The 26,922-nt window shown below is 40.9% G+C and overlaps 1 protein-coding gene across 9 annotated transcripts in view; it reads right to left on the reverse strand.

The window, feature by feature from the left end:
• Window positions 1-26,922, reverse strand: part of ERC2 (ELKS/RAB6-interacting/CAST family member 2) — a 923,200-nt gene that overhangs the window by 342,864 nt on the left and 553,414 nt on the right. For all 9 annotated transcript variants that reach the window (XM_045051699.1, XM_045051677.1, XM_045051694.1 and 6 more), the window contains one exon: window positions 19,234-19,394. In XM_045051699.1, the coding sequence (XP_044907634.1) occupies window positions 19,234-19,394 (161 nt within the window). The remainder of the gene's footprint in view (window positions 1-19,233; window positions 19,395-26,922) is intronic.

Here is a 26,922-nt window from a genome sequence, read left to right on the forward strand (position 1 = left end):
ACCTGCATGGAATGAAACTGCTTGTTTTGAGGCAAGGATAAGGTTAGCAGTCCAAGGATGTTGTGGTAGAAGATTAGCTATTATCACATCCTTGTGGGGGTGGTATTTTTGAACCCCTTCCCCCATAAACATGCGCACTTTCAGCAGAATCTCCCAGAGATGTTTTGGGCTTTTAGCAGGACCCAATCTGTTCAACTATTGTTATTTTTATTGGCCATTTGAATATGGTATTTGATTTTGAGTCCCATATGAGACACTCTTCCTCTCCCCCTTATGTATCTCTTAGGTCTCACTTGAACTGTTCCTCCCTCCTAGAAGCCAAATTCCCATGCTTCCTTCCAATCTGGATTAGATGTCCTAATATCCCAGGGCCTTCCTTATCAGAGCACTTACTCCTTCTTTTCATCTTCCTCATTAGTATATGAGCTCTCCTAGACAGGGACCTTGTCACCAGGGCTAGACTCAGTGCTCAACCCATAGATAATGTCCAGTGACTAACTGTGGAGGGCACAGGTAAGGAACACACAGAATATCCAAAGGAGATGGGTTAGAATAGTGAGGGTCCTCTAAACCTGTCACAAAAAGTAGAAAAGAAAGAACTGGGTACTTTCAGATGGAGATGAAAAGATTCTGCAGGGTGAAGGGGACTAGAGAGAAGACAGGGCAGGAGAATAGCTTTAAATACTCAAAGATTATACAGATGGATTAAATGCCTACATGGCCTCAAAAAGCAAAATGTAAAAGAACCAAAGAACAAGAGGATAAAATGATACAGAAAGTTACTATAGAACAAAAGGCAAACATTTTACTACAGAGTTCTCTGAAAAGAGAATGAGTTTCCCAGAACACTCATGTAGATTAAGACTTACTAAGTAGCATAACTGTTTTATACGTATTAACTCATTTAATCATCAGAGAAACATCACAAGGAAGGCAATGTCAACTATACATTTGGTCAAGGTCATAGTGCAAGCAGCGTACATATAGGGCCAAGATTCAAACCCAGTCATCTGACCCTGCAAAGTCCAGATGCTCGGCCCTTGTGCTAATGCATTCATCATCACCATTGATCCCAGGAAGAGCCTAAAGGACCCCTTCCCAGAGAGGCTACAGAGGAGTTAGGGAGCACCACCATATGAGATAACAGGCTAGATGATATGAAACAGTTTGTTTCCATAACAACACTTAATTGTCACCACTTGGTCTTGCTTGGCTCCAAGCCAACCAAAATGTAATGGCCATAAAGTCTGTTCTCGTGTGGGACCCTAGCTTTCACATTTCCCCACCCTTTTGGGACACCTTTTCTCCCTACCTTCTACTGTGGCCAGTACTAGAATGCTGCCAAGACCTTGGCCCAGATGTTATGACTTCTTGAGTCATTCCCCTCTGGAGCCACCAGATTTGAATGCCAAGCCCAAGACAAAACTCTGGCTCAACCCAGTGTTGTCACATGGTTACCTAGTTGAGGGAGAGAAGGACACAGAGGATATTTGGATATGGAAGCCATCTCACTGCTCCCTCAAATCACCAATATTGGATATGTAATAGATATTCAAGTAATCAAAACATCAAGACTAAGCTGGGGGGACTAGGTCTGAGTCATGACTAGATGAGCATCTAGCACAGTGGGAAGTCCCTAGTTATTGGTCAAAAAATGATGGTTGTATAACCGTTGATGCTTGAACAACACAGAGGCTAAGGCACTAACTACCTGCACAGTTGAAAATCCATGTATAACTTCTGACTCCCCAAAAAGTTAGCTACTATTAGCCCACTGTTGACTGGAAGCCTTTCTGACAACATAAACAGTCAATTAACACATATTTCCTGTTTTATGCATTATATGCTATATTCTCACAATAAAATAAGCTAGAGAAAAGGTTATTTAAAAAATCATGAGAAAATACATTTATAGTGCTTTACTGTATTTATATAAAAAAAATGCATGCAATTCAAACCCACATTATTCAAGGGTCAACTATAATTAACAAACAAATACTCTAGAATAACCCTGCAGAGATTAAATTTTTGTCCCAATGATATAGGGGTTTCTGGGAGCAAGCAGATATGATCATTAGCAAAAACAGTGCAAGAAGCTGAGTGGTTATCTTCAGGTCTTGCCAGAGATTCAGGAGTTTAATCTCATTACAAAGAAAATTTTAATTTTCTTAATTTTAATTTTATTCTCTGTAGAAGCTTAATTTTAATTTTATTCTCTGTAGAAAAGCTGCTATTAATCAAGACCCAAGAACCCTTAGGTGTAATAGATGCGACTAATCACCAGTTCATGTTCACACTTTAAAATTTATTGTTTATTTCCTCAAAATCCTGGAGAGTTACCTTTCAGTAAAGAAGCTGAAAAGAGACACAACCAAGAAAAGGCTTTCCCTTCCAGTTATGTGTAGAAATGTCAATATGTGCTAAGAGATAACAAATACTCTATCCACTATGTCATCATGTCAGTCCTGGGAACACTAAGACTTAAGCAAAAGTCAGGGAGAACAGAGATGAAAATTGATTAAGGAATGTGTCAAGTGATGTAAATCCTTCTATTTCCCTGTATAATACCACTAAGTGGTCCATTTTGCTGTTTTATAGCAACATTAAAACAAATTAAAATCTAAGCTTCTCACATTTGGATCCAGGGAGTTTCAACTTTATGGGGAAAGGCCTCCATTAGAATTCTCCTCCACCTTAAAGTGTTTGTAATTTGGTGTCAAAATGTTTATCTGAAAAAAAAAGAATGTTTCTACTGAAATACTTATATCATATAAATGATATAATGTCTAGGATTTGCTTCAAAATAACCCATGGGTAGGTGTGTGGAACTGCTAGATAGAAAGGAAAAAGGACTGTCAACGAGGTGAATAATTGCTGAAGTTGGGTAAAGGGTATATGGGGTTCATTTTACTTTTGTATATAATTGATCTTAAAAAATTTAATAGTATTTTATCCAAGTGAATTGGGCCACCAATTTGGAAATACATGATTCTCATAGGAGTATTCCTCTCTGTTCCATGGAGGTGACACCTCCTTTTGAAAGAAGGGAGACTATCACTCATCATACCAAACTTACAGTCATATCTCATTTGAGTGCTTGTTCAAATATCTGCATGGATCCCACATTAAAGGCAGGGTTCTCAAGATAACTTATCTAAAAAAGGGGCGCCTGGGTGGCGCAGTCGGTTAAGCGTCCGACTTCAGCCAGGTCACGATCTCGCGGTCTGTGAGTTCGAGCCCCGCGTCAGGCTCTGGGCTGATGGCTCAGAGCCTGGAGCCTGTTTCCGATTCTGTGTCTCCCTCTCTCTCTGCCCCTCCCCCGTTCATGCTCTGTCTCTCTCTGTCCCAAAAATAAATAAACGTTGAAAAAAAATTAAAAAAAAAAAAAAAAAAAAGATAACTTATCTAAAAAATATGACTTAGTCGGGTATTTTCAACTGACCAAAATTGTTTTTAAAACTTTTTTAAGTTTATTTATTTATTTTTGGGAGAGAGAGAGAGCACAAGCGAGCACAAGTGGGAGAGGGGCAGAGAGAGAGAGGGAGACACAGAATCCAAAGTAGGCTCCAGGCTCTGTGCTGACACCAGAGAGCCAGATGCGGGGCTTGAACTCACAAACTGTGAGATGATGACCTGAGCCAAAGTTGAACACTTAAACGACTGAGCCACCCAGGTGCCCCTGACCAAAATTCTTTAAAATTCTCTTCTCTGAATATAGGCACTTGATAAATTCACCTTTCCAAATGAGAAGCTTATCTGACTTCACTATATTCTTCCCTGAAAGACTTTTTAAGTAAATGAAAGTCTGCATAGGAAATCTTTGGAGGAGGTTAGAAAGTAGTTGCTCTAGAACATGAGATGCAGGCAATAATACCCACACATGAGAGGAGATTACAGAGAGATCATGTTAAAATCAGTTCCACAGCACTTAAGAGCCTATGTCCCTGAAGAAAAGAAAATGGCTCTGAATGGTGACCCAAGTTTCTAGTCTACCCACTAAAGACTGTTAGATGAATAACATTATTGAATGTGGAAAGGACTCCTTTCTAAGCTTTCTGAATCTACCTGGTCTGTGGCCACCTGCTTCCAGGTGAGAGAAGGCCTACATGCTGGACATGGACCAGTGTTACAATGCTACTGGTGCCACTACCACATTAGCTCAAGGTCCGTGGTATTCCAGGAAGGAGCAGAGCTCCTGGTCCAAGGTGAGAAATTATCAATGTAATGCAGGCTAGGTCTAGACCAGGTCTTCTCAATCAGGGCTGGTTTTACCTTCTAAGGAACTTTTGGCAATATCTGGAGACATTTTTAATTGACAACTGGAGGGGGGGATTGCTCCCGGCATCTAGTAGTCAAAGGCCAGGGATTACTAAAGAGAGCAGTCCCCACAAGAAAGAATCATCCATTCCAATGTCAGTTGAGGACCCTCGGGCTAAAGCAGTAGTTACTACGATAACCCCCTCACAGGCCCTGTGCATGGAGGGATGAAAGTGCCAGGGGAGTAGAACACAGCTGGCTGGAAGAAGGGAAAGACAGGGGCCCCCATCTCCACTACTCCCAGAGCCAATCTAACCCTAAATATGTAAATTCAGCATTCTGTGGGTCTGTTGAAATCTTTTACTTCTCTTCTGTGGCTCCACTGCCAAAATCCTAAGACAAGCTCTCTTCCCCTGAAAGACTGCACCAGCTTCCTAACTAGTATGCCCACACCCAAATCTATCTGTGCAAAAGCCAGAGGCAGTAGGGTGGAACACAGAGACCAGTATGGTGTGGTGGTCAAGCATGTGCCCAGACTACCTGATAATCCTGAGAGGTTCAAATCTCACCTTTGTTATGTGACCTTGGTCTAGTTACTTAATCCCTCCCTATCTCTGTTTCTTCACATGTAAAATGGGGAAGGTAAATGTAAAATCTTAGAGGGTCATTGTGAAGATGAAATAAGTTGACATTTACAAAGCTTTTTTAAAAGTTTCTGGCACATGGTAAGTACACCGTAATTGCTTTTTTATTATTTTCAAATCCTAATCCCATCATGCTGCTCCCCTTCAATGGATTCCTGTTCTTCCACAGGATAAATATTGACAATCAGACCAAGGACCTCAAGGTCCTGGGTGGTCTGGCCTCTGACACCCTTCCAGCCTTAACCAATCCTGCTACCCCACTATGTCTGTGTGTTCCAGCTACACAGGCCTCCTATGAGCTAATGGAAGGCATGTTGTCCCTTCTGTCACAGGGCCTTTGCAGGGGCAGTCCCTTCCTCTTGGAATGTGTTCCCTCACCTGACCCTACTTAGCAGCCCCACCTCTTCACCTGATGAACTCCCACTCACCCAGCACATCATGGCTCACAAACACATCATCAGGGGACTCTTCTACTTTCAGGATACTCTCATTACTCCACAAAACTTTCCTTTGGTGCACATTTATCCTAGCAATCATTCTGCACTCAGATTTCTAATCCTGGGATTGGATATCAAATTATTCATTCATTCTCTCAATAAATAACTCTGACTTCCCTGAATGATCTGTTTTACAAATGAGTGAATAAGTCAATGACTGAACAAATTCCGGAGTCAATAAGGAGTGTTTAGCTTATACTTGAGGCTAGAGTGTTACCTGTGCAGCAGTTGCTGCTCAAAGCTGGATGCCTTTAGCTTTATGGAAACCCCAAAGGCTATGAGCTTGGTAGGCTGAAAGGTGGCTACCTGTGGCCTGGAGTACAGACTTGTACTCTGGCCAGGAAGCCCTAGAATGCTCTCTTTCCTCCTATCTCCAGAAGCTCTTTTTCCTCAGTCAAGCCAACATCCCCAAGCCTGAAGAACAGGGGAAGAATTGTTTTCCCTTGTGTGTGACAGGAGCAGGAGACTGTTTTCACTACTCCTAAGGCTGAGGCTGACTCTGGGAACATCAGCCCCACATCTTTCTGGGGTCAGGGCAGCAGCAGTCATTCATGTTGAAGGGTCATTTGGAAGCCAAGTGTTTTTAGAAAAACCACAGAATGGCAGTTTTGTTTCAGTGTTTTGACTTAAGCATCAAGCAATCTGCTTCTTTTTCCAAAATTACTTAATATGGGAAATGTAAACATTTTCTAACAGCGCTTTCTCAAATCATCCTAACAAATCTTGCACATGTGAACATGGCACCGTGGGCTTCCCTACTGTACCAGTCTGGGTCTGGCTGGAGATAGAATTCACCACAGATGGGTCCAATGAGAAGACTTCAATGAAAGGATGATGGAGGAGACATGGACAGGGTGAATAAAACAAACGAGATATGGAGAGGCACCCAGAAAAGCAATAGTGAGCAGCCATTTCAGTACCTTGGGCTGAGGAGCAAAAGGAAACAAGAGTTAATCCCAGTGCCAGCAGGAGGCATGGATAGGGCACTGCTGAGAGGGAGCCATAGTCATGGAGAGAAGTTGCTACCTCCAGAGGCATGGCCACAAAGCAGCACGGGAATGGGAGGCAACTCTCTAGCTTTTTTCTCCTCCTACCCTTCCATTTCCTACAGTGCTTCCTGTTGGTCTTGAACCCAACCAGGAGTCAGCCAGCAAAGGAGCCCTGGATATACACCCCACGGAGGGCAGCTTCCCAGGGCACAGCCTCCCCTCCCAAGAATGGCACTGGTGAGGGCAGGGGAAGGGAGAGGGTAGCACCGGGGTGGCTCAGTCAGTTAAGCATCCGACTTCGGCTGAGGTCGTGATCTCACAGTTTGTGGGTTCGAGTCCCACGTGGGGCTCTGCGTGCTGACAGCTCAGAACCTGGAGCCTGCTTTGGATTCTGTCTCCTTCTCTCTCTGCCTCTCCCCCACTTTGCACTCTCTCTCTCTGTGTCTCAAGAAGAAATAAATGTTTAAAAAAAAAAACTTAAAAAAGAAAAACAAAGAACGGCAGGGTGTAGGAAAGAGCAGAGAGTAACCACTGGGCCTACCCAATCCCATGTTGCCTTAGAATAAAGCCTTAGCTGGTGAAGTCTTAGAAATGTATCGAAAGGAAAGTTTTCCAAGAAAACTTCCAGAGAAAGAGCCAGGAGGAGAAAGAAGCTCCAAGCTCAGGACTGATGAAGTGAACACACAAACACCAATTTCAAAACAGAACAGAAAGACAGCAATTTAACTTTTATCATAACTGCATGCTGGCACTAGCTGCATGCACTCTGCAAATCTCTTCAAGTAAGCAAAGTGTAGGGTATGAGTAATAACAGATTCTCAAACTTGGCCACAGACTCCTGCAGGTTCGAATTAAGATCCCAGGGATATTGGCTTAACCCAAAGATCAAGTCAAACACTGCATTTCAATTTTCACAATCCGTTGGTTCCCAAATTCCGTGACTAGAAAACAAAAGACCTTGGCCATACTTGATTGGCGGCTTGGCTTCAGGCTATAGTTCTCAATTGTTTTGCTGCTGGTGAACTGAGTGGTCTCCTCTCAACATCTCATTATCCAGGCAAGATTGCCAGAGCCAGGCCCTTCTCTCCCTCAAACATGTGTACATGCATGTATGTATACACACACACACACACACACACACACACACACACACACACACACTCCTTCCCAGGTGCTTGGTCTGCCTCCTGCCCAACAGTCAAAATTAGAGTCTAGCAAGACAAACATTATGCTGAGAAAATCCAGAAAATATTTTGAACCCCAGTTTTTTGTAGGGCACCAGAACAGGGGTAGGAAAGAGAGGGGAAAGGAAGAAGAAGAGAGAGGATGGTGGTAAGAAGTAAAGGAAAGAAGGAAGAGAGAAAGGAAAAGAAAGAGGAGGCTGAGTGGAAGAAAAGGCAGGAGTAGCCAAGGAAAAAAGGGAAAGGAGGAAGAGGCAGTGAGCAGGAGGCAAAGTATAACTTTCATCAGCATGCATTCATTCCTTCAACAAACTTTTATTAAATGTTTTCCAGGGCTCTAGAACATTCAAAACCTTGCCCTATAGCCCTATACATATTCACTGAGAATATGCCTTGCCCTATAGCCCTATACATATTCACTGAGTTGGAGCCTCTGTGATATCCTCTTCCAGTGAGGATAAGTATCTTGATATTTACCTGTTCACCCTCTATATCTTCAGGGTTGAGGCTTCTCCCGATCATATCTGGAGTATATTTTACCTATGCAAAGAAGATAGTCCAGGAAGGCAGAAAACCTTCTAAGTTGGGATTTGTCCCAAGTCCTGCCCTTTGAAATTCTGGCAGGAGGCTGGCATCTGGGCAACAGTCTGTTTTCCATTGATGCCTCCAGCCTCTGCTCTGGTATATGTTCTTATACCTTAGCAGTGTCCTCATTTTTCTTCTATCCTTTTTCTTTAAACAAACATTGAAAGAAGTGGTTCCTAGGAAAGACCTAGGTACCCAGAGGGATGTAGTGAAAGAAGGAAAAAATGGAAGGGAGAAACAAAGGTGGAGAGAGAGAGGCATCAATTTATAGAGCTGGCTAGAGGACTATTCCATTGAGAACTATCCAAATTCATACCCTTAATTTATTTTTTATTTTTTTATTATTAATATTTTAATAAATTGGGCTGTATCAAAATTAAAATTTGAATGTATCAAAATCTTTTTTTTAATATGAAATTTATTGTCAAATTGGTTTCCATACACAATGGAATACTACGTGACAATGAGAAAGAATGAAATATGGCCTTTTGTAGCAACGTGGATGGAACTGGAGGGTCTTATGCTAAGTGAAATAAGTCATACCCTTAATTATAGTCGGGCAAACTGAGGACCAGAAAGACCCACAGATTAAAGGATGATGAAATAACAGAGCTAGAGAGGATCACATGGTCTGTTGACCAGTAGACATGGACGGATCAGGTCTTTTGTATCTTAGTGAGGATTTATATTTTATAGGGACCACAGTCTCCTGGGAATTCAGATCTGAGACCTATGCCAATTCCACTCCATTCCTCCACGGTGAACTTGTCTCTAGTCCCAAGAAAGCAAGTCAAAGTCATTTACACAAAATGGGAAACCCCCAGTCCACCAAACCTTTTGGGCCAAGATCATGATCCTGAATGGGGAAAACATATCCTACGTGAGTCCCCTTTGAAAATAAGTCAAATTAAATCATAGAGAGACCCTACAAAGCTTTTCTCTCTTCCCAAACTTAAACACCAGTTTTTAAAGAGGGAGGCTAGTTATGGGTTTCTTAATGTCCACTACTGGAGTTTGGAGTTGGATCATTCTTTAACGTTGGAGAGGCTGTCCTGTGCACTCTAGGATGTTTAGAGCATCCCTGGTCTCTACTCACTAGATGCCAGGAACAACTCCCTCTAGTTGTGACAACCAAAAATGTCTCCAGACTTTGCCAAACAAAGAGAGCAACATCAACCCCATAATGAAACCCACTGTTTAAAGAATCACATACTATTAATGTGTTCATCTGAGTCCAAAACCCTGTTCACAGTTGGAGAGACTGGGTCAGGCTGCCTCAGCTCACTCAGCTATAAGTGGCAGATTCAGGCTGTGAACTCAAGTCCCAAGAGCCCTGCTCACTGGACCAGAGAATTCTTGTTTCAGGACTTGAGTATGACCTTGGGTGTACTGTCTGGCCCCTGGTTTCTCTTTGTGTGATGCAGCTGCCCCACCCATTGCCTCCTGAGGCTAACCCTGGCAGCATTCCCCATCCCCCCAACTGACAGCATTAGATGAAGCATTAGATCACTTAAAAAAATTCCTCCAACAGGATGTTGCTCTTGGATTGGGAGAAGGACCACAACTGTCCCCTTTGACTTGCCGTGCTTTATGAGGTTGGAAGGCCTGTACATTTCTCTTTCCCCATCTTAATGGTTGACCTTCCCAAGCCCCCATGGAGCTCCTGTGAGGTTGGAGACAACATGAAGTATAGTGGCTGGAATTATTTAAGCTCCACAATTCACAAGCATTTAGATTATTTAACTGCTCATTATGATTATTTAAGCTGAAAGATTATACTGCTTTAGCTCAGAAAATGTTTGTATTTCCATTAAAAACCACCAGGCCAAGGGCCCTTTTGACTGACATTTTGCACTATTAAAACTATACGTACAGTGTATATTTTTGGAGAGAAGACAGTATGTCCCTTATTTTGTTTTAAGATAAGGAAACTGACTTCAAAGTCCTCTTCTAAGTAGCTCTCTCCTTGCCCCCTCCCTCCCAGCATCACCCTAACCTGCTGTCCTACTCCCTAGAGAGGCAAGTTGGAAGAAGCACCTATCTGCCCACTGCCTTCTACTATTTAATCAAAACTAGTCCTGCCATTCCCACACTTAAAATTCTCACAATGACATCTGAGTTCTTCATTCAGAGACAGTGTGCTCAATGGTTACGATCACGGACTATACTATTAAACAGACTTACCTTTGAGTTGCAGGCATCTGGGCCTCAGTTTCTGCATCTACATAGGGATAATAATGCTCCCCAGCTCACAGGAGGTCGCAGAAATGTGGCCCTGCCTGACATGTAATAAACACTTAAGAAAAGTTCACTAGTAATAGTAATTTCATCACCCAAAGACTTGACTGCACTGAATAATATATATGCCTGGGACAGTTTAATTCTCTGAAGGCATGTGAATCAGAGATAGTACATTCCTCAAGGCAGGGAGCGTGAAGGGCTCTTGATTCTACCTGACATGCAATGTAACCAGGGATTCTTTCCCTATAATGCTTTGTGAAACATGCTTTGGTGTGGCTAGTACATTTTACATCTAAAGAGTATTATGAAAGGGACACCTGGGTGGCTCAGTCGGTTGAGCACCCGACTTCGGCTCAGGTCATGATCTCACAGCTCATGAGTTCTAGCCTGGGATTGGGCTCTGTGCTGACAGGTCAGAGCCTGGAGCCTGCTTCGGATTCTGTGTCTTCCCCTCTCTCTGCCTCTCCCCTGCTCACACTCTATCTCTCTCTCTCTCTCAAAACAAATAAACATTAAATAAAAAATTATTAAAGTGTATTACGAAAAATCACACAGCGTACAAAAATCTAGAAAAATTCTATTGTGGCCCTATTAGAGAAGGCTGTGTCCTAAACCAAGCAGTCATTTTTTGGCTTTTGGCAAGTTTCTACATTTAAACAAAGCTCCTCAAGGGAAGAACAAAGAAGTTTTTGGCATCTCCTAAATATTACCCATGTTTCAGGTCATTTCTTTAATGAAGTTATGGATAGAATTCCCATTGGAAGGGCTGTGATCACCCTGCTGCCCCCTCCCTGGAGATGGAAATTCCTTTCATAACACCCAGAACAGGTATTTTTTGCTCCCACAGGAATTTCAGACATACCTTGGAAGCTACCTCAAAAGGCTGCAGAGTTCCTACCACTGCAAAGTTCTACAAAGCACTGAAGGAAGGTCTTCCACCTCTTAAATTCTACACCCCAGCTCCAGCACAATCTTCCGAGGCAACATAAATCAAGCCTACTTCTTTTATTATATGTCACCTCTTTAATAGCTGAAGGAAGCATCTGCTTCTTGGCCTTCTCTAGACCTAACACCCTTCACTCATCAACTGTCCCAGCTATGACAAGATTTGTCAGGTATTCCTGAACTGGTTACTCATATGTCTCCCCCATAGTTGACCACCATTGGTACCCAGAAATAAACTCATATAATACTAGACATGCATCCATATGACTAAATGTCTGCTAGACAATTTCTTTTAATGTTTTTTGGGGTTGTTTTTGTTTTTTTTATTTTTTATTTTTGAGACAGAGAGAGACAGAGCATGAGCAGGGGAGGGGGCAGAGAGAGAGGGAGACACAGAATCTGAAGCAAGCTCCAGGCTCCAAGCTGTCAGCACAGAGCCCGATGCAGGGCTCGAAACCACAGACTGTGAGATCATGACCTGAGCTGAAGTCAGACACTTGACCGACTGAGCCACCCAGGCGCCCCTCTGTTAGACAATTTCTAAAGGTGTAATTGCAACACTGTTTGTATATGCTTAGTGAGATAACATACAAATTGACATATTTTTTTCATACTTTATTTTGGCAAAGACTGCTAATTGCTGCCAATTTATTTCCTTCCTCCATTGGTACTAGCTTCCCTGAATGTTAACTGGACATAGAACCACCCAGCTGAAGGCTTCATTTTCTGGCTTGCCTTGTAGCCAAGTGTGACCATGTGATTTCAGCGCTGGCCACCTGACTGCTGCCTCTGCACTAGTTCTTGCACCTACTTAGAATGTACACATTGGAGGGATTTGTGTCCTCTGTTCACTTAGAACAGTGCTTAGATCGCTGCCTAAGGCACAGGAGAGTCCTTGTACATAGTAGATGCTTACTGAATAAACTGGTAATGACTGAGGTGTCAATGGATAGTATGTGCGCCTTAAAGGGTAGGGGGGTTCGTTTCTCCTTTCTGCTAACTGGAATGTGGATGGGATGGTTGGAGCTGGGATAAAAATCTTGCATCCGGGTGGAAGCCATACGCTGAGAATGGCAAAGCATCAAGATGGAAGGAGTGGAGGTCCCCAGAGACTACACAGCTACTTGTATGAGCTTCTGGAATGTGAGATTTTCTGTTCCTTGCATTTAAAGTTAATTAGACCATTCTACTATTCTAAAGTTATTGTCTTTGTAGTTAAGTTTTACTACCCTCTATAAGCTTTGTGTACAGCAGGTCTTTTCTCTTCCACTAAAGACTCTAAGCCACCAACTTCAGGGTTACAAGAGAAACAGAAATCATGAGTGATAAGCCATTATGCATTTATGTGACTGCCTGCAGCTCAAAGCACAATCAATGTTGGATGACATTTCCATGGATGACAATCATGACATTTATTTCCCCTCTGTGTCTACCACCTGTCCTCAATCATTGCAGGTAACCTAGAAAGCTATGACAAGCTTCATTGGTGTTCTGCCTGGCTCAATTTACTTTTCAAACTGAGCAGGTGGTAAATACAAACAACCAGACAAACTGGGACATTCTACAACATGTTACCATAGTATTTAATATTTTTTAAAGGGGACATGTCAAAGTTTTTCTAAACAAACTACTGGATAGAGAAAAGATGGCATTGTAGCCAAAACAAAAAAAAACATTGTTGACAGCATAAGGCTAACTGGAATCTGAAGATAGGATCAATGTATACAAACTATGTGTTTAACTAACATATTAATATGCAACATAACATTATACACACACATACATATATACATACACACATACATATATGACCTTTACTGCTTAAAAATCACTTTCTCATAAATGTATAATTTCATTCAATCCCACTAACATCTCCGTAAGATATTGTAACTGAGTTTATCAATTTTAAGTAACGGATGCCTTCAAAACTCCTCTCCCAGGCTTCATTTATCCTGTCCAAATTGCCAGGCACTTAGGATTCCTCCCTAAAGAAATGTGATTTGTCTTTTCTCATGCTGACATGAAGTAAAGAATAAATTGATTTTTATCATTTTCTGCACCCTGCCTCTCCTTTGAAGGGTACTTACCTAATGAGTGGCTCTCTCAAAAGGGATCCCAGATCAAAGAGGCCAACAGGATAATGCCTTGGAATAAGCTGCTGCCTTACCTCACAGTAAATTTCCTAAAATAGCTCAATGTATACAAAGGCTTTCGGGGCTATCTAGAGAAGATATCTAAAATGCAACAATACCCAGTAAATTAAGATGGATCTTACAATATCATCAGATGAGTTTAAAATGTAGAAGTTTCCCTAAAATCTTTTCATGACATAAGCACCAGAAATCACCACAGGAAGTCTAAAATACACACTTCAAATCATGCAACTATTAACCAGCTCTCAAAACCCTTATTCATTCAGTATTTAACATTAAATGCAACATATCAGTCAGCCTGCCTGTCTACCTATTAAATTACAATGCTAGTTGGAATAGCCTGAGCAAGCACACACAGATAGATTTTATGTACGTATCTCATGGCCTTCAATTCCTTTTAGCTACAGATATCAAATTCACCTGTCACAAATTAAATAATTGAGCTTTGGTTACTGAAATGTAAGCTTATTAACCAGCATTAATAAAACCAAACATATAGAATGATGTTCTTAATATTATTTTAATAAAATCCCTTTTACATAGGAGTAAACTGAACAAAGATGAAACATTAGGAAATGTTTTAGCAAGAGGTTTTAGATATTTTTTAAGTAAAAGAATAATCTTACACACAAGGGAAAGGGAATATTGTGTTCTTCTATTAAGATACAGTGTTGGGGACTGTTAGTTCCTTCCAGTATGGGAATAATGACTGGCAGTTAGAATAGTAACCAATAAAAAGCAAACTAAATGGGGAAGTGTTGGAGGTGGGGGGAAAGAATCGTACATGAAATACAGTCAAAGGCTCTCCTCTGACCTTGGTTCCTAAAAGGGTTCTCAGGCTACAGGAAGGTACACTGCATTTTCTATGTCCATCTTTACCCCAAAGAGCTATGAGGGTCCTTACCTTTGGAAATAGCTTTCTTTTTTTTTTTTCTTTTTTTTTTTTTCTTTTTTTTTCCAACGGTTTTTTTTTTCCCTTTTTATTTATTTATTTATTTTTGGGACAGAGAGAGACAGAGCATGAACGGGGGAGGGGCAGAGAGAGAGGGAGACACAGAATCGGAAACAGGCTCCAGGCTCCGAGCCATCAACCCAGAGCCTGATGCGGGGCTGGAACTCACGGACCGCGAGATCGTGACCTGGCTGAAGTCAGACGCTTAACTGACTGCGCCACCCAGGCGCCCCGTGGAAATAGCTTTCTAAGGATATCCCAAATTTCTTACAGAAGAAACTACTTTATTCATGTATTTATTCATTTATTTGCTTATTTATGAGTTTGTTCATCTCCTTCATTCATTTCACTAAAATGTAAGCTTCATCAGGTAAAACATTTTTCTGTTTGTTCACCTAGAATAGTACCTGCCACATAGTAGGTGCTCAATGAATATTTATGAATTTTTGAGCTAATTCATCCTTTCATCCTCAAAAGTTGATGAAATGCCTACCACATGACAGGTTCTAGATATCCAATATGAAAAAGAAATTCCACTATAAATAAAATAAAGCCAACTGATGAGAATCTTCAAATTAGAGGAATCAAGCAATGTTTTCTCATTCTAAATTTTGGTCTGAATTTAAACTAGGAAGATAATCTCCTGCCCTGCCCAAGAAGAATGGGAGGGAAAAAATGTAGACCAGTATGGCACATGTCCCAAAATTATATAACACAAAACAAAACCCTGTTTAAAAATGAAACAGCTGGGTGTAGCTATCAAAAGGTAGGGATCTTTGCAATGATAGAACAGTTCTGTATCTTGACTGTGACAGTGACTACACAAATTTATATCCATGTTGAAATTGCATATAACTAGATACACACACACACGAGTGCATGTAAAACCAGAGAAATCTTAATAAAGTTGGTAAATTGTATTTCCTGGTGTGATGTTGTGCTATAATTATGCAAGATGTTACCACTGAGGAAAATGATTTCTTATAACAGCATACGAATCTACAATTACTTAAAAATAGGTTAACAAAACAAAAGAGCAGAATACTTATCAAAACATTCTTTATGGGGTTCCTGGGTGGCTCAGTTGGTTGAGTATCAGACTTTGGTTCAGGTCATGATCTCGCAGCTCATGAGTTCAAGCCCCACATCGGGCTCTGTGCTGACAGCTGAGAGCCTGGAGCCTGCTTCAGACTCTGTGTCTCCCTGTCTTTCTGACCCTCCCCCACTTGCACTCTGTCTCTCAAAAATGAATAAACATTAAAAAAATTAAAAACAAAACAAAACAAAACGTTCTTTATATTGACAAAACATTGGAACCAAGGTAAATGTCCAATAAAGAAGTGAACCTATGTGACAATATATTAAGTAATTAAAAATAATACAATTCTATGTGACACAGAGGCTGTTCACCACTCAGTAAGCAAAAGAAGCAGGATTTACAAAATATGAGATTACAACTGAATTCTGCTAAAAAGTAAAGATACACCAAATGCCACAGCGTCTGTCTCCGCATGGTAGGATCATGGGTGATTTTGTTTTTTATTTTGTCTTCATATTTCTTTATTTTTCTTTTCTAAAATGAATCCTACTACCAGAAGAAATATCTAAAATGCTGTCTCTGCTATGTATGGGGCTTAGGTGAATTCTGTGTAGCTCTGAACAAAAACCAAACCAAGTGGGAAGATTCCATGGAAAGCCATTTCAGTTCCATATAAGAACCAGTGAGGTACCTACATGTGCTCATGGCTTCCAATGAAAATGGTGTTCACCAGGGACTGGTGAATGCCCTATTAGTGATTATGTGGACAGGAGTCTGGTTTATGCACACTGGGAGGTTGGACCCAGCTGCTTTCCAATTTTAAAACTCTGTGCCATTTGATTTTACAACGAATTTAACAGACACCACCTTTCATTTCAAAAGCCCCTTTTATGTTTCAAAGCACTTTCACATACGCTGGTTTATATTCCTTTCAGTACTTTTTTTAAAAAAATCCTGTCTGCACAACAATTCTATAGAGTAGGCAAAGCAGTTATTATCACCTCTATGTTACTGAAGACAAAACTGAGGTAACCAGAGAGTGATCTTGCAATGTTATGGATGAGCTAATAGAGCTCATCTCCTTTCTCTTGACTCACAGCGTTACCTCTCTGTCCTCTAACACCACATAGCCTCTCTCTTCCCAACCAGGGTTTGGAAATGGTTATACTTCACCTAAAGTTGTTTACATGATGCCTGTCAGTTGAAAGAAAACCAACAATGCTTGACACAGAGTGACAGTAAGTATTGATAGGGATATACCCAACTTTTTGTTTCCACTAACTTACATTGACTCAGTTAATGTCAAGTAACCAACATGTCACCTCAGCTTAAAAAGTCAAGACTGGTCAAACCAGTTGGTTGCCTTGAATAGCCCAGGAGGCTTATGAATCTAGTTGGGGTTGTTGGTCAATATAACTACCCTGTACCTGTGTCCCCACAGTCCCGGGACAGAGCCCATAAGTGGGGCTTCTGGGCCAGTTAAATAGTGAATAGGGTCCATATTGGACTTAATGAAGCAGGGCTTTGTTACTTTTACCAAAGGAATTAACAGAGGAATTCTGTATTTATTTTGCAGTGGCAGAAGATTAAGCACTTGAGCAATAATGTGGCAATTCACCAAAAGAGGTCTTAGTTAGGTGCTATCTGAAATCATGAAATTAAGTGGGAAAACATACACATGGAAAAGGTTTATATGTTTAAGAAAAATAAATCCAAATTTTAGATAAATGATACTCTTCACAAAGTATACTAAACAAATGACATATTTTCATTGGCTGATAGCGTCATTTATACACATGTATCATTTTCCATGTGCCAAGCCCTCCTGAGTGCCTCTCCTCTCAACCACTCCATGAAAGTCATTATGGGAGGAAACAGAAGGGTCAGCAATGTTAAGGTCATTTCCCCTAAACCATACAGCCGCCAAGTGGAAGCTACAGGATTCCAACCTAGGTCTGATGATTGCCAAACCAAGATGCTTCACCATTATTTGTTCTCTGGAAACGTTGAAAGTATAAGTCCTTTTTATAAACAGGAAGTAATGGAAGTCTCCTTCAAAAGGCATAATAAATCACTCCAGGAGATACAGAGTTAATCTGAGAATAGCTGGAGAACAATGAGAGAATCTAGGCTGAACTTTATACATCACAACATACAAGGAGGCAGAAAGTGGGACTGGTGAATGGAAAAGAATAAAGGCTGATGGTATCAATGTACTGTTATTGTTAATAAATTATTGATCAAGCCAGTAATGTCACAGATGTTTAAAATACTTTTCTTCTTAGCTATGTAAAATCCACTTTTCACCTTTAATCTATTCACTCATTCAATAAACAATTACTGAGCATTTACCATATGCTAGGAACTGTTCTAGGCAGTATGATAACCACAGTGACTCAAACTGATGAAAGTTCCAGGCTTGGTGGAATTCACATAAGCTCCATGAGAAAATAAGATAGTAGAAAGGGAACCTGAGGTAGAAGATTTTGGTTTTAATCTTGGCCAGATGGCCTTAAGCAAATTACTTGAAATCTCGCTAAATATCAGTTCCCTTACTTCTAAACTGAGGATAATAATATCTATTTTTATTACATATTACTTTATTAGAAAAAGGCGAGTTTATACAGGAAAAAAACTACTTATTCTTTGGTCTTGGAGAAACTGAGGTAGTTGACAAGGAATAAAAGTTTTGTCCTCATTGTTAAATCCTTCAAAATATTTCATTCCATATTTTCCATGATCTAAGCTTTCTGTGTTTAATGTTAACCATGTGTAAGACTTGTGGGGTCAGGATAAGGTCATGCTTCTATACCTAGCCACCAATTTCAAAGTCTATGTTACAGGCTTAAGATGCCATAATTATGTATGTTTCCCTTACTGTGGAAGGAAGTTAAATTTAAATTATATCTTAGTGATCATTTCTTCTTAACCTATAGAGAGATGCTGCTTCTTGCCTACTTCTTTAGGAACAGATCCAGAGCAAGTGATTATTTCTAAAACCTTTGAGTAATTTTCTTTCCTCTGTTCTTCCATGGTGATATTATTTCATTGTAAGAATGAAATAAGAGCTAGGTAGAGATAGGTGTGTCATAGGCCCACAGGAAGGATCACTGCCCAGCAGGAGGCCACACTTTATTGATTAAATCAAAGAAAGATTGGTTCCAGTCTCCCCCTACCCCTTACCTACCCTACCCTCGGGTGAGGAGGAGGAAGTAGCAGGGGGATTTCCAAGTGTGTTTTTATCAGCCCAGCAAATCAGAGTCCTTGCTTTCTAAACAAAGAGGTGCCAACCTTGAGACTCTATGAAAGCCAACACAAGCTATGCATTGTACACATGTGAAAAGAATATAATTAGCAAAGTTATAGTCACAATTAGGAAATACCTCCTCAGAAAGGTTTCCAATTAACTTTGAGCAGCACTCAAATTACTATTGTGCTTAACGAGGCCTCTGTCTCTTAGCCAGCTCAAACCTTTGAGACAAATCTAAGAATAACAGCGCAGTCCACAAAACACAGACACACAAAATTTAATGCTGGACTTTTTTTGAATAACAAATATGAAGAATGTGCAAATTGGGACATGGAAGCTATATTGAAAGAATAAGAAGCATGGTTACAGAAATGAATAGTCAAGTGTTGGCTAAATTATTCTTTCTTCAAGCTCTCTCCTCGTCTTCTCTAGCCTTCCCTTCCCCATCCCGAAAGAAAAGTTAGGAAAGAGAATGTAGGAAAACAAAAATGGGTACTCACTTCATCTCCAGGATCTCCTCCAGTTGTTTTCTCCTTTCTATTCGGAGGTTAGCCAAATGGGCTTCTTTTTCAGCCAGGGACTGCTGTGTGGAGGCTAGGCGTGCCTTGGTGGCATCTAGTTCCTGTCTGGTCTTCTCCAATGCATTCATCAGTTCCTCTATCTGAAAGGTACAGGGAACATGGTGCATTATTTCTCCTTCATTGAAGCACAAGGCCTTCTTTGCAAGTCTGTATTCTGACAACACACACACAAAGGAATCATAGCCATTCTTGAACAGGTACTGTAACTTAGAGCCCATTCTTTCTTTGTCACTGGTTGAAAATAAATGTTTCAAACACAAGAAATATGCAAATTTCTCCAAGGTCCTCTTTCAATTGAATTGTCCAATAACCTTTATAGAAACTATTTAATATATTTATTAGAAGTAGAAGGTAACTGGCTTGACCCATTTTCAACCTGTGTTTGGCAAAAGTCTCAGATACTGCCTCACAGTTGGCGGAAGGCAACACTCAAAATGCATTTGCCCAGCACAATATACTTTTGTGTGTAGGCCCCAGAGTATTCTGACAGGAAGTTAATCTACGTGTTTCAGATTCATTCATGTTTTAACCTATCAAAACCTTGTTTGGCAAAAGCGATTTGATGTCCAAGGGGCCTCAGGAGTCCCCTCTCACCTCACATCCCTGCCTCACTTTCAGGAAGCAAGGTTTGGCCAAAGGTAAACAGAATTCCAGCCACAAAAGGTTCAAGTTTGATTTGCCCCTGAAGTTTGAGAGGGTTCTAAACTTGAAATAAATGACATGTAACTTTTATAGGGTGCTAATACACCATAGAAATAAGCCAGACTATCAAATATCCAGGATTTTTAGCCAGGTCCCAAAAAATTGGACCAGGGAGCCCCAAGGCAAGGCTTTATCCTCCCCAAACCATTGGGGGCTTTTAAAAGCCAACACACAACAAAAAGGGCTGGTGTTTATGGTTCTGCACCAGAGACTTCCGTGGAGCAAGCCAGTGAAATGCCATCCCTTGCACAGATGCATGCCGCATCCACCCTGCTGATTTAAAACCATGGTTCCAGGAAGTTTCTAGATTCCAGAGTTGATGTTTGGGTTTCTAAGCCACCCTCCTTCCAGCTGAACTTGGCAGAATGGGATCATCCATCACTAAAGTCAACAGAAAGCCCTTCAAAATGTGTCAATGACATGTTAAGTTCCAATTCATAAAGACTTTCTACACAATTTCTTCAGTTTTACATGGAATTTACTCAGAATAAGCATTATAGTTCACATCCAAGGTAAATCACATGCTTTTAAGATTCAGAAAACCCTCCATTTTCCCTGATAAAAAGAGGAATTTGATAACCATAGAATGTAAATCAAAGCCAAAACCAAAAAGAGTTTAAAAAGCAAGGAATATGAGGATTAACCATGAAAGTCCCAGAACTACACCTGCTTAATTGTAGAATAAATAGTATTATTATTTAACTTTAGAAACATACAAAATTTAAAAAGCAATCATAATTTGTTTCTCATATAAATTTATAGAATATTATAAATATGACTAGCAGCCCTTCTATCAAGAAGTGCTTGGTGAGACTGAAGCAGGTTTTTTTCCTCCTTTCCCTCTGCCCCCATTTTTGATAGCAGTGTAAAAAAATATCAGAATTATGGTCATTCCAAGTACCAACAAATATTCAGTCTGTCTAACCCTCTATGGGATGGCCTGTGTCTTCATGTCCCTGTTTCCTTTCATAAATCGCTCTCTATTCAAATGCACTATTGATCTCAGAGAACAGGGAGAGTATCCAGGATTCTCACTTGCTAAATCTCTCTCTCATGAAGTTGAAGCTGACCTGTCTGCAATCCATAGACACAGAGCTACTCAACTGGGTTTCCCAGTTCTTAGTTCATCTGCTACCGTACTATTTGGGGCCAGCCCCAACTAATTTTATATTAACCCAATTGTAACAATTACACCTTAAAGTAATGACTTGCAGACTTCCCTGGCCATTTCAGCAATAACCACATAGAGAAACATGGGCACCTAAGAGATGCAGTCCAGCGTTTTTACTGATGGAGATGCCATTGGCTTCCAGCATCAATAAATAACTCCTAGTGTGAGGTGAGACTCCTATTCTCAACAGCTTGCACCAGAGTCTCCAACAGTTTCCCAGGCCAAGGTTTCCCACTCCTCCAAATTCACATACCCCAGGCCAGTGAGCATGGCACACTGAGGACCATTGGGGCTACTGGCGTCAGGTACATAGTTCTAGTCTTCACACAGACACTGTTTCTCCCTGTGATTCTGTACAAATGACCACTTGATTCTTTGAGCTGCAGCTTCCTAGGTGATGCCCATGATACCTCCTCTGCTAAATGCCTGGAGTTCTGCAAACTATTTCCCTTGCTACCACAGCGGGAGCTTTAAAAAAAAGAAATATTTTCCCTGTTGTGGCTGACATATTCTAGTTCTCCTTCTTTGGGGCACATGGTAGGGCCACACTCCCCTCTCCATTTTTTTTTAAAATTTATTTTAATTTTTTTTAATATATGAAATTTAGTGTCAAATTGGTTTCCATACAACACCCAGTGCTCATCCCAAAAGATGCCCTCCTCAATACCCATCACCCACCCTCCCCTCCCTCCCACCCCCCATCAACCCTCAGTTTGTTCTCAGTTTTTTAAGAGTCTCTTATGCTTTGGCTCTCTCCCACTCTAACCTCTTTTTTTTTCCCCCTTCTCCTCCCCCATGGCTTTCTGTTAAGTTTCTCAGGATCCACATAAGAGTGAAAACATATGGTATCTGTCTTTCTCTGTATGGCTTATTTCACTTAGCATAACACTCTCCAGTTCCATCCACGTTGCTACAAAGGGCCATATTTCATTCTTTCTCATTGCCACGTAGTACTCCATTGTGTATATAAACCACAATTTCTTTATCCATTCATCAGTTGATGGACATTTAGGCTTTTTCCACAATTTGACTATTGTTGAAAGCGCTGCTATAAACATTGGGGTACAAGTGCCCCTATGCATCAGCACTCCTGTATCCCTTGGGTAAATTCCTAGCAGTGCTACTGCTGGGTCATAGGGTAGGTCTATTTTTAATTTTTTGAGGAACCTCCACACTGTTTTCCAGAGTGGCTGCACCAGTTTGCATTCCCACCAACAGTGCAAGAGGGTTCCTGTTTCTCTGCATCCTCTCCAGCATCTATAGTCTCCTGATTTGTTCATTTTGGCCACTCTGACTGGCGTGAGGTGATATCTGAGTGTGGTTTTGATTTGTATTTCCCTGATGAGAAGCAACGTTCAGCATCTTTTCATGTGCCTGTTGGCCATCCAGATGTCTTCTTTAGAGAAGTGTCTACTCATGTTTTCTGCCCATTTCTTCACTGGATTATTTGTTTTTCGGGTGTGGAGTTTGGTGAGCTCTTTATAGATTTTGGATACTAGCCCTTTGTCCGACATGTCATTTGCAAATATCTTTTCCCATTCCGTTGGTTGCCTTTTAGTTTTGTTGATTGTTTCCTTTGCTGTGCAGAAGCTTTTTATCTTCATGAGGTCCCAACAGTTCATTTTTGCTTTTAATTCCCTTGCCTTTGGGGATGTTCCCCTCTCCCTTTTAACTGGGGTGGGTCTTTGGCCAATAAAATAATGTCATTTCCAGGTGGAAAAATTTAAGTGCTAGTACTCAACCCCAATTTTCCCTTTTCTCTGTGACTATAGAAGCATGTTTCAGATGACGCCTCCTTCAGCCTGAGTCCCTGAGTAACCACAATGAAGCCCAAAGCCAACCCACATCATACAAGCAAGATAGTAACCTTTGGTGCTATTTCGGAGGTACACATGCACCCCGATGTTTATAGCAGCACTATCAACAATAGCCAAAGTATGGAAAGAGCCCAAACATCCATTTTTGGATAAATGGATAAAGAAAATGTGGTTTACATATACAATGGAATATTACTCAGCAAACAAAAAAGAATGAAATCTTGCCATTTGCAACTACGTGGATGGAACTGGAGGGTATTGTGCTAAGTGAAATTAATCAGTCAGAGAAAGACAAAAATCATATTACTTCACTCATATGAGGACTTTAAGAGACAAAACAGATGAACATAAGGGAAGGGTAACAAAAATAACATAAAAACAGGGAGGAGGACAAAACAGAAGAGACTCATAAATATGGAGAACAAACTGAGGGTTACTGGAGGGGTTGTGGGAGAGGGGATGGGCTAAATGGGTAAGGGGCACTAAGGAATCTACTCCTGAAATCATTGTTTCACTATATGCTAACTAATTTGGATATAAATTAAAAAAAATAAAATTAAAAAAAATTTTTTTAAATAGTCTCTTGTAAACACAGGGGTCATATCCACCCTCATTTTCTTCAAACCAACTCTTCCCTTGGGTTCTCTGAAGCTCTCTTTTAGATTGGGAACCTACTTCCCATGTTTCTTTTGTAAATTCTTCATCTTCCTGTAGTCTATAATTGGATCCTTCCTCTTATTATTCATTACTAGAGACATTTTCTTCACCCATGTGGATTCTTAGGAGGAGAATTGAGGTCTGTCTCCACAGCTCTCACCTATATGCAGATACCTTTCCAAACTTTATCTTTTACTCACTTGACCTCTTTTACATATACCTAACCACCTGTTGATCACTTTGATTTGAATGTCCTAACATCACTTTAGATTCATTATGATCAAAAGCCAACTCATGACCCATGCACACCTGCCTAAACCAAATCCTTATTACCCACTCCTGCCCTCCCAACCTGCCACTCCCTAACACACCCACAAGTCCAACACCCTAACCTTTTCTCAGTCTCTCATGTTTAAGACCTCAGAACTACATTTGTTTCTTTCTTCTCTTTCTTCATTTATTTTCCATTTATTATCAAGTCTTAATAGCTCTATTTTGGAAACACTTCTGGGATCTATCATTTCCTTTTATCATTACTTTTGATGCCACAAGCTCAGGCCTCTTCCCCTCCCACATTTCTGGAGGGGTTGAAAATAATTGCGTGAGTGTGTGTGTGCGTGTGTGTGTGTGTGTGTGTGTGCGCGTGTGTGTCTGTTCCTAGCCTTTGTCTCTACCCCTACCCTAAATAAAGACATGGCTTTGCTTGATCAGCTTCTCCCCCATCACAGTATATCTCTCAGTGAGGTCCATTGCTGGATTTTAGGATGTGGAATTAGCTAATGGGTAGCAAAGTAAACTTGAGAAACTGAGCACAAAGGTACAGGACTTTGAAGCACAGGCTATGGTGCTCTATGTAATAAAAAGTGGGAGAAAGAAGTCAGAGGGGAAAGAAGAAGAATGATCCTTGAGACTTGGGACAGAGAGAAGTTTATTTTAAGGGCAAAATAAGGAAATTGCAAAGAAGAGAAAAAGGGAAGGAGGAAAAAGTCACTATGGGTTATTCCTGGGGCCCCTTCAATGTTTTCCAAAGACACACATTGAAGAATTAGACTACCCTTTTGATTTTTTTCAGCTGTTTTGACTGTGTGTGTTTGAATGTGTCTTTTAACTGGATCCCTTAGGTCTGGGATTCAAAGATGTCCCACAGGACTCACTGTCACAACTTATGCCTACTGCCAAAACAATATGCCTAAACCACCAATATTTTGTCAAAAATATCACTGGCCCGGCTCCAACATCTCAAGGAGCTCCCAATTACCCACAGTAGTGGCCTTCAAATTGTGTTCCCTAGAGCCCCAGGGTTTCCCAAGGGCACCTGTGGCCTGATAACAGATCAATGGCATGGGAAGAGGAGTGTGAATTAGCAGGGATCTTTGTCCACCATCCCACATTCACAGGGAGTCGTTCTACTTGTATTTGTTTTATATATAGAATTCCACTCAGGATTTAATTTCAAAAATTTTTAAAAAGTTTAACGTATTTTAAAATACTGAGAATGATTAAAAGCATGATTATGAAGCCAGACTGTACTAAACATACTGTTTTACCATATATGAGTCATAAAACTTTGGGAAAGGGTCTGAGTTTTCTCATCTGTAACAAAATTATTTCTCATAAGAGTTACTACAAGTATTAAGTGAAGCAATGAATGTAAAGTTCTTAGTGCAGACACTGGCAATGGCAAATATGAAACCAGTACATTCTTAAAAGAAGAGGTAGTAATGTTAATGAAACAGAATTCAGGAAATAGCTTACCACTCACTATCTGTGTCACTCTGAATTATAAAAGTTCAGTGGGCCTCAGGTCCCTCAATTGTGATATAAGGGTAATAACAGACCTTAGCTCACAGGACTTTTATAAAGATTCAATGGGTTAACATTTGTGATACCCTAAGAACAATGCCTAGTACTTGGTGTCATAGAAATGTCAGCTCTTATTAATACAGTGCCTAGTAAGGATTCAACCCATTTTATGTTTAATTATTACTAAGTTCAAATTTTTTGCTTCCTGTCACCTACCCTCAACCGCATACACACACACACACAGACACACACACACACACACACACACACAGAGATGCACACGCACACATGCACACCCCTGGACTGCCCTATGTTGACCCGCTCCAGTTACTGAAATCTTCCATCTTTTAAGTTCTGTCACTTCACAGGATACAGCAATTAAAAACTGGAGCTCTGAAAAGCACATACCTGGTTAAAGCTTTGGTTTCACAATAGGATCTCTACAACCTAAGGCCAATCTTAACTCAGTGCTTCCTAAACTTTGTTGCACTTTAGAATCCTTTGGAAAGATGTGAAAAATCCTGATGCCATGGTTGCATCTCCACCAATTAAATCCCAGTGTTTGAGGATGGGAGTCAGGCTTTATATTTTATTAAAGTTGCAGATGATTTCAAAGTAATTCCAAAGTGCAGCCGAGTCTAGATACCCTGGATATTACTGACGTCTCTCTAAATCTGCAGGTCCTCCCCTATAAAATGGGAAGGAGATGGAAACTACTGCACAGGATTGGCAAGAGCATAAAGCATCCAGCCCTCTGTGTTGGACACCCTGGAAATGTCCAGTACATGACAGTTACCATTGTCCCTAGTCCAACCCAAGTACCAAATACCAGTTCTTACTGTCGACACTTGACTTTATGCCACCTAATCAAATACCACTTCACATTTCTGCACAACTTTTCATGTGTATGCTTAATTGCTACCACTGGATCATAATCCCCTGGAGGGCAAAGACCACATCTCTGTCTTCTTTGGAAGTGCCTTCAGCCCCTGACACAACACTAGCATCCATACTCAATAAATACCTACAGAATGGGAGGAAGGGGAATGCAAAGGCATAATTCTGAAACGCCCTCCTTTGACTCACTTAGTGCAATGATGGATGAAGTGTAAGTCCGAACCTGATACTTTCCTACCCCATAAATCAGTGGTCCCCTTGCCATCATCCTCACCAAACACCCTTCAAGGTCTTGCTCTCTGCTGCCTCAAGCACCTTCTCTTTGCTATGGAGATGAGAGGGCTCAGTTACCCAGATCTTGAATGCAAGGGGGTCCCACATTCACTGTAACCCCGGCAGCCACTAAGAGCACCCAGAAACCTGAGTTTCAGGATGGCACAATAAAAGTGTCCCAAGCTTTGACCTGGGGTACAAGCAAGCCAGGGTTTTGTCCTGCTCTGTAGTCCACATGCTCTGCCCTGGGACCTGGAAGATGTATACTCCCTCCTTCCTTCCACCACC

This window comes from Felis catus, chromosome A2, assembly GCF_018350175.1.
Source record: "Felis catus isolate Fca126 chromosome A2, F.catus_Fca126_mat1.0, whole genome shotgun sequence".
NCBI lineage: Eukaryota > Metazoa > Chordata > Mammalia > Carnivora > Felidae > Felis > Felis catus.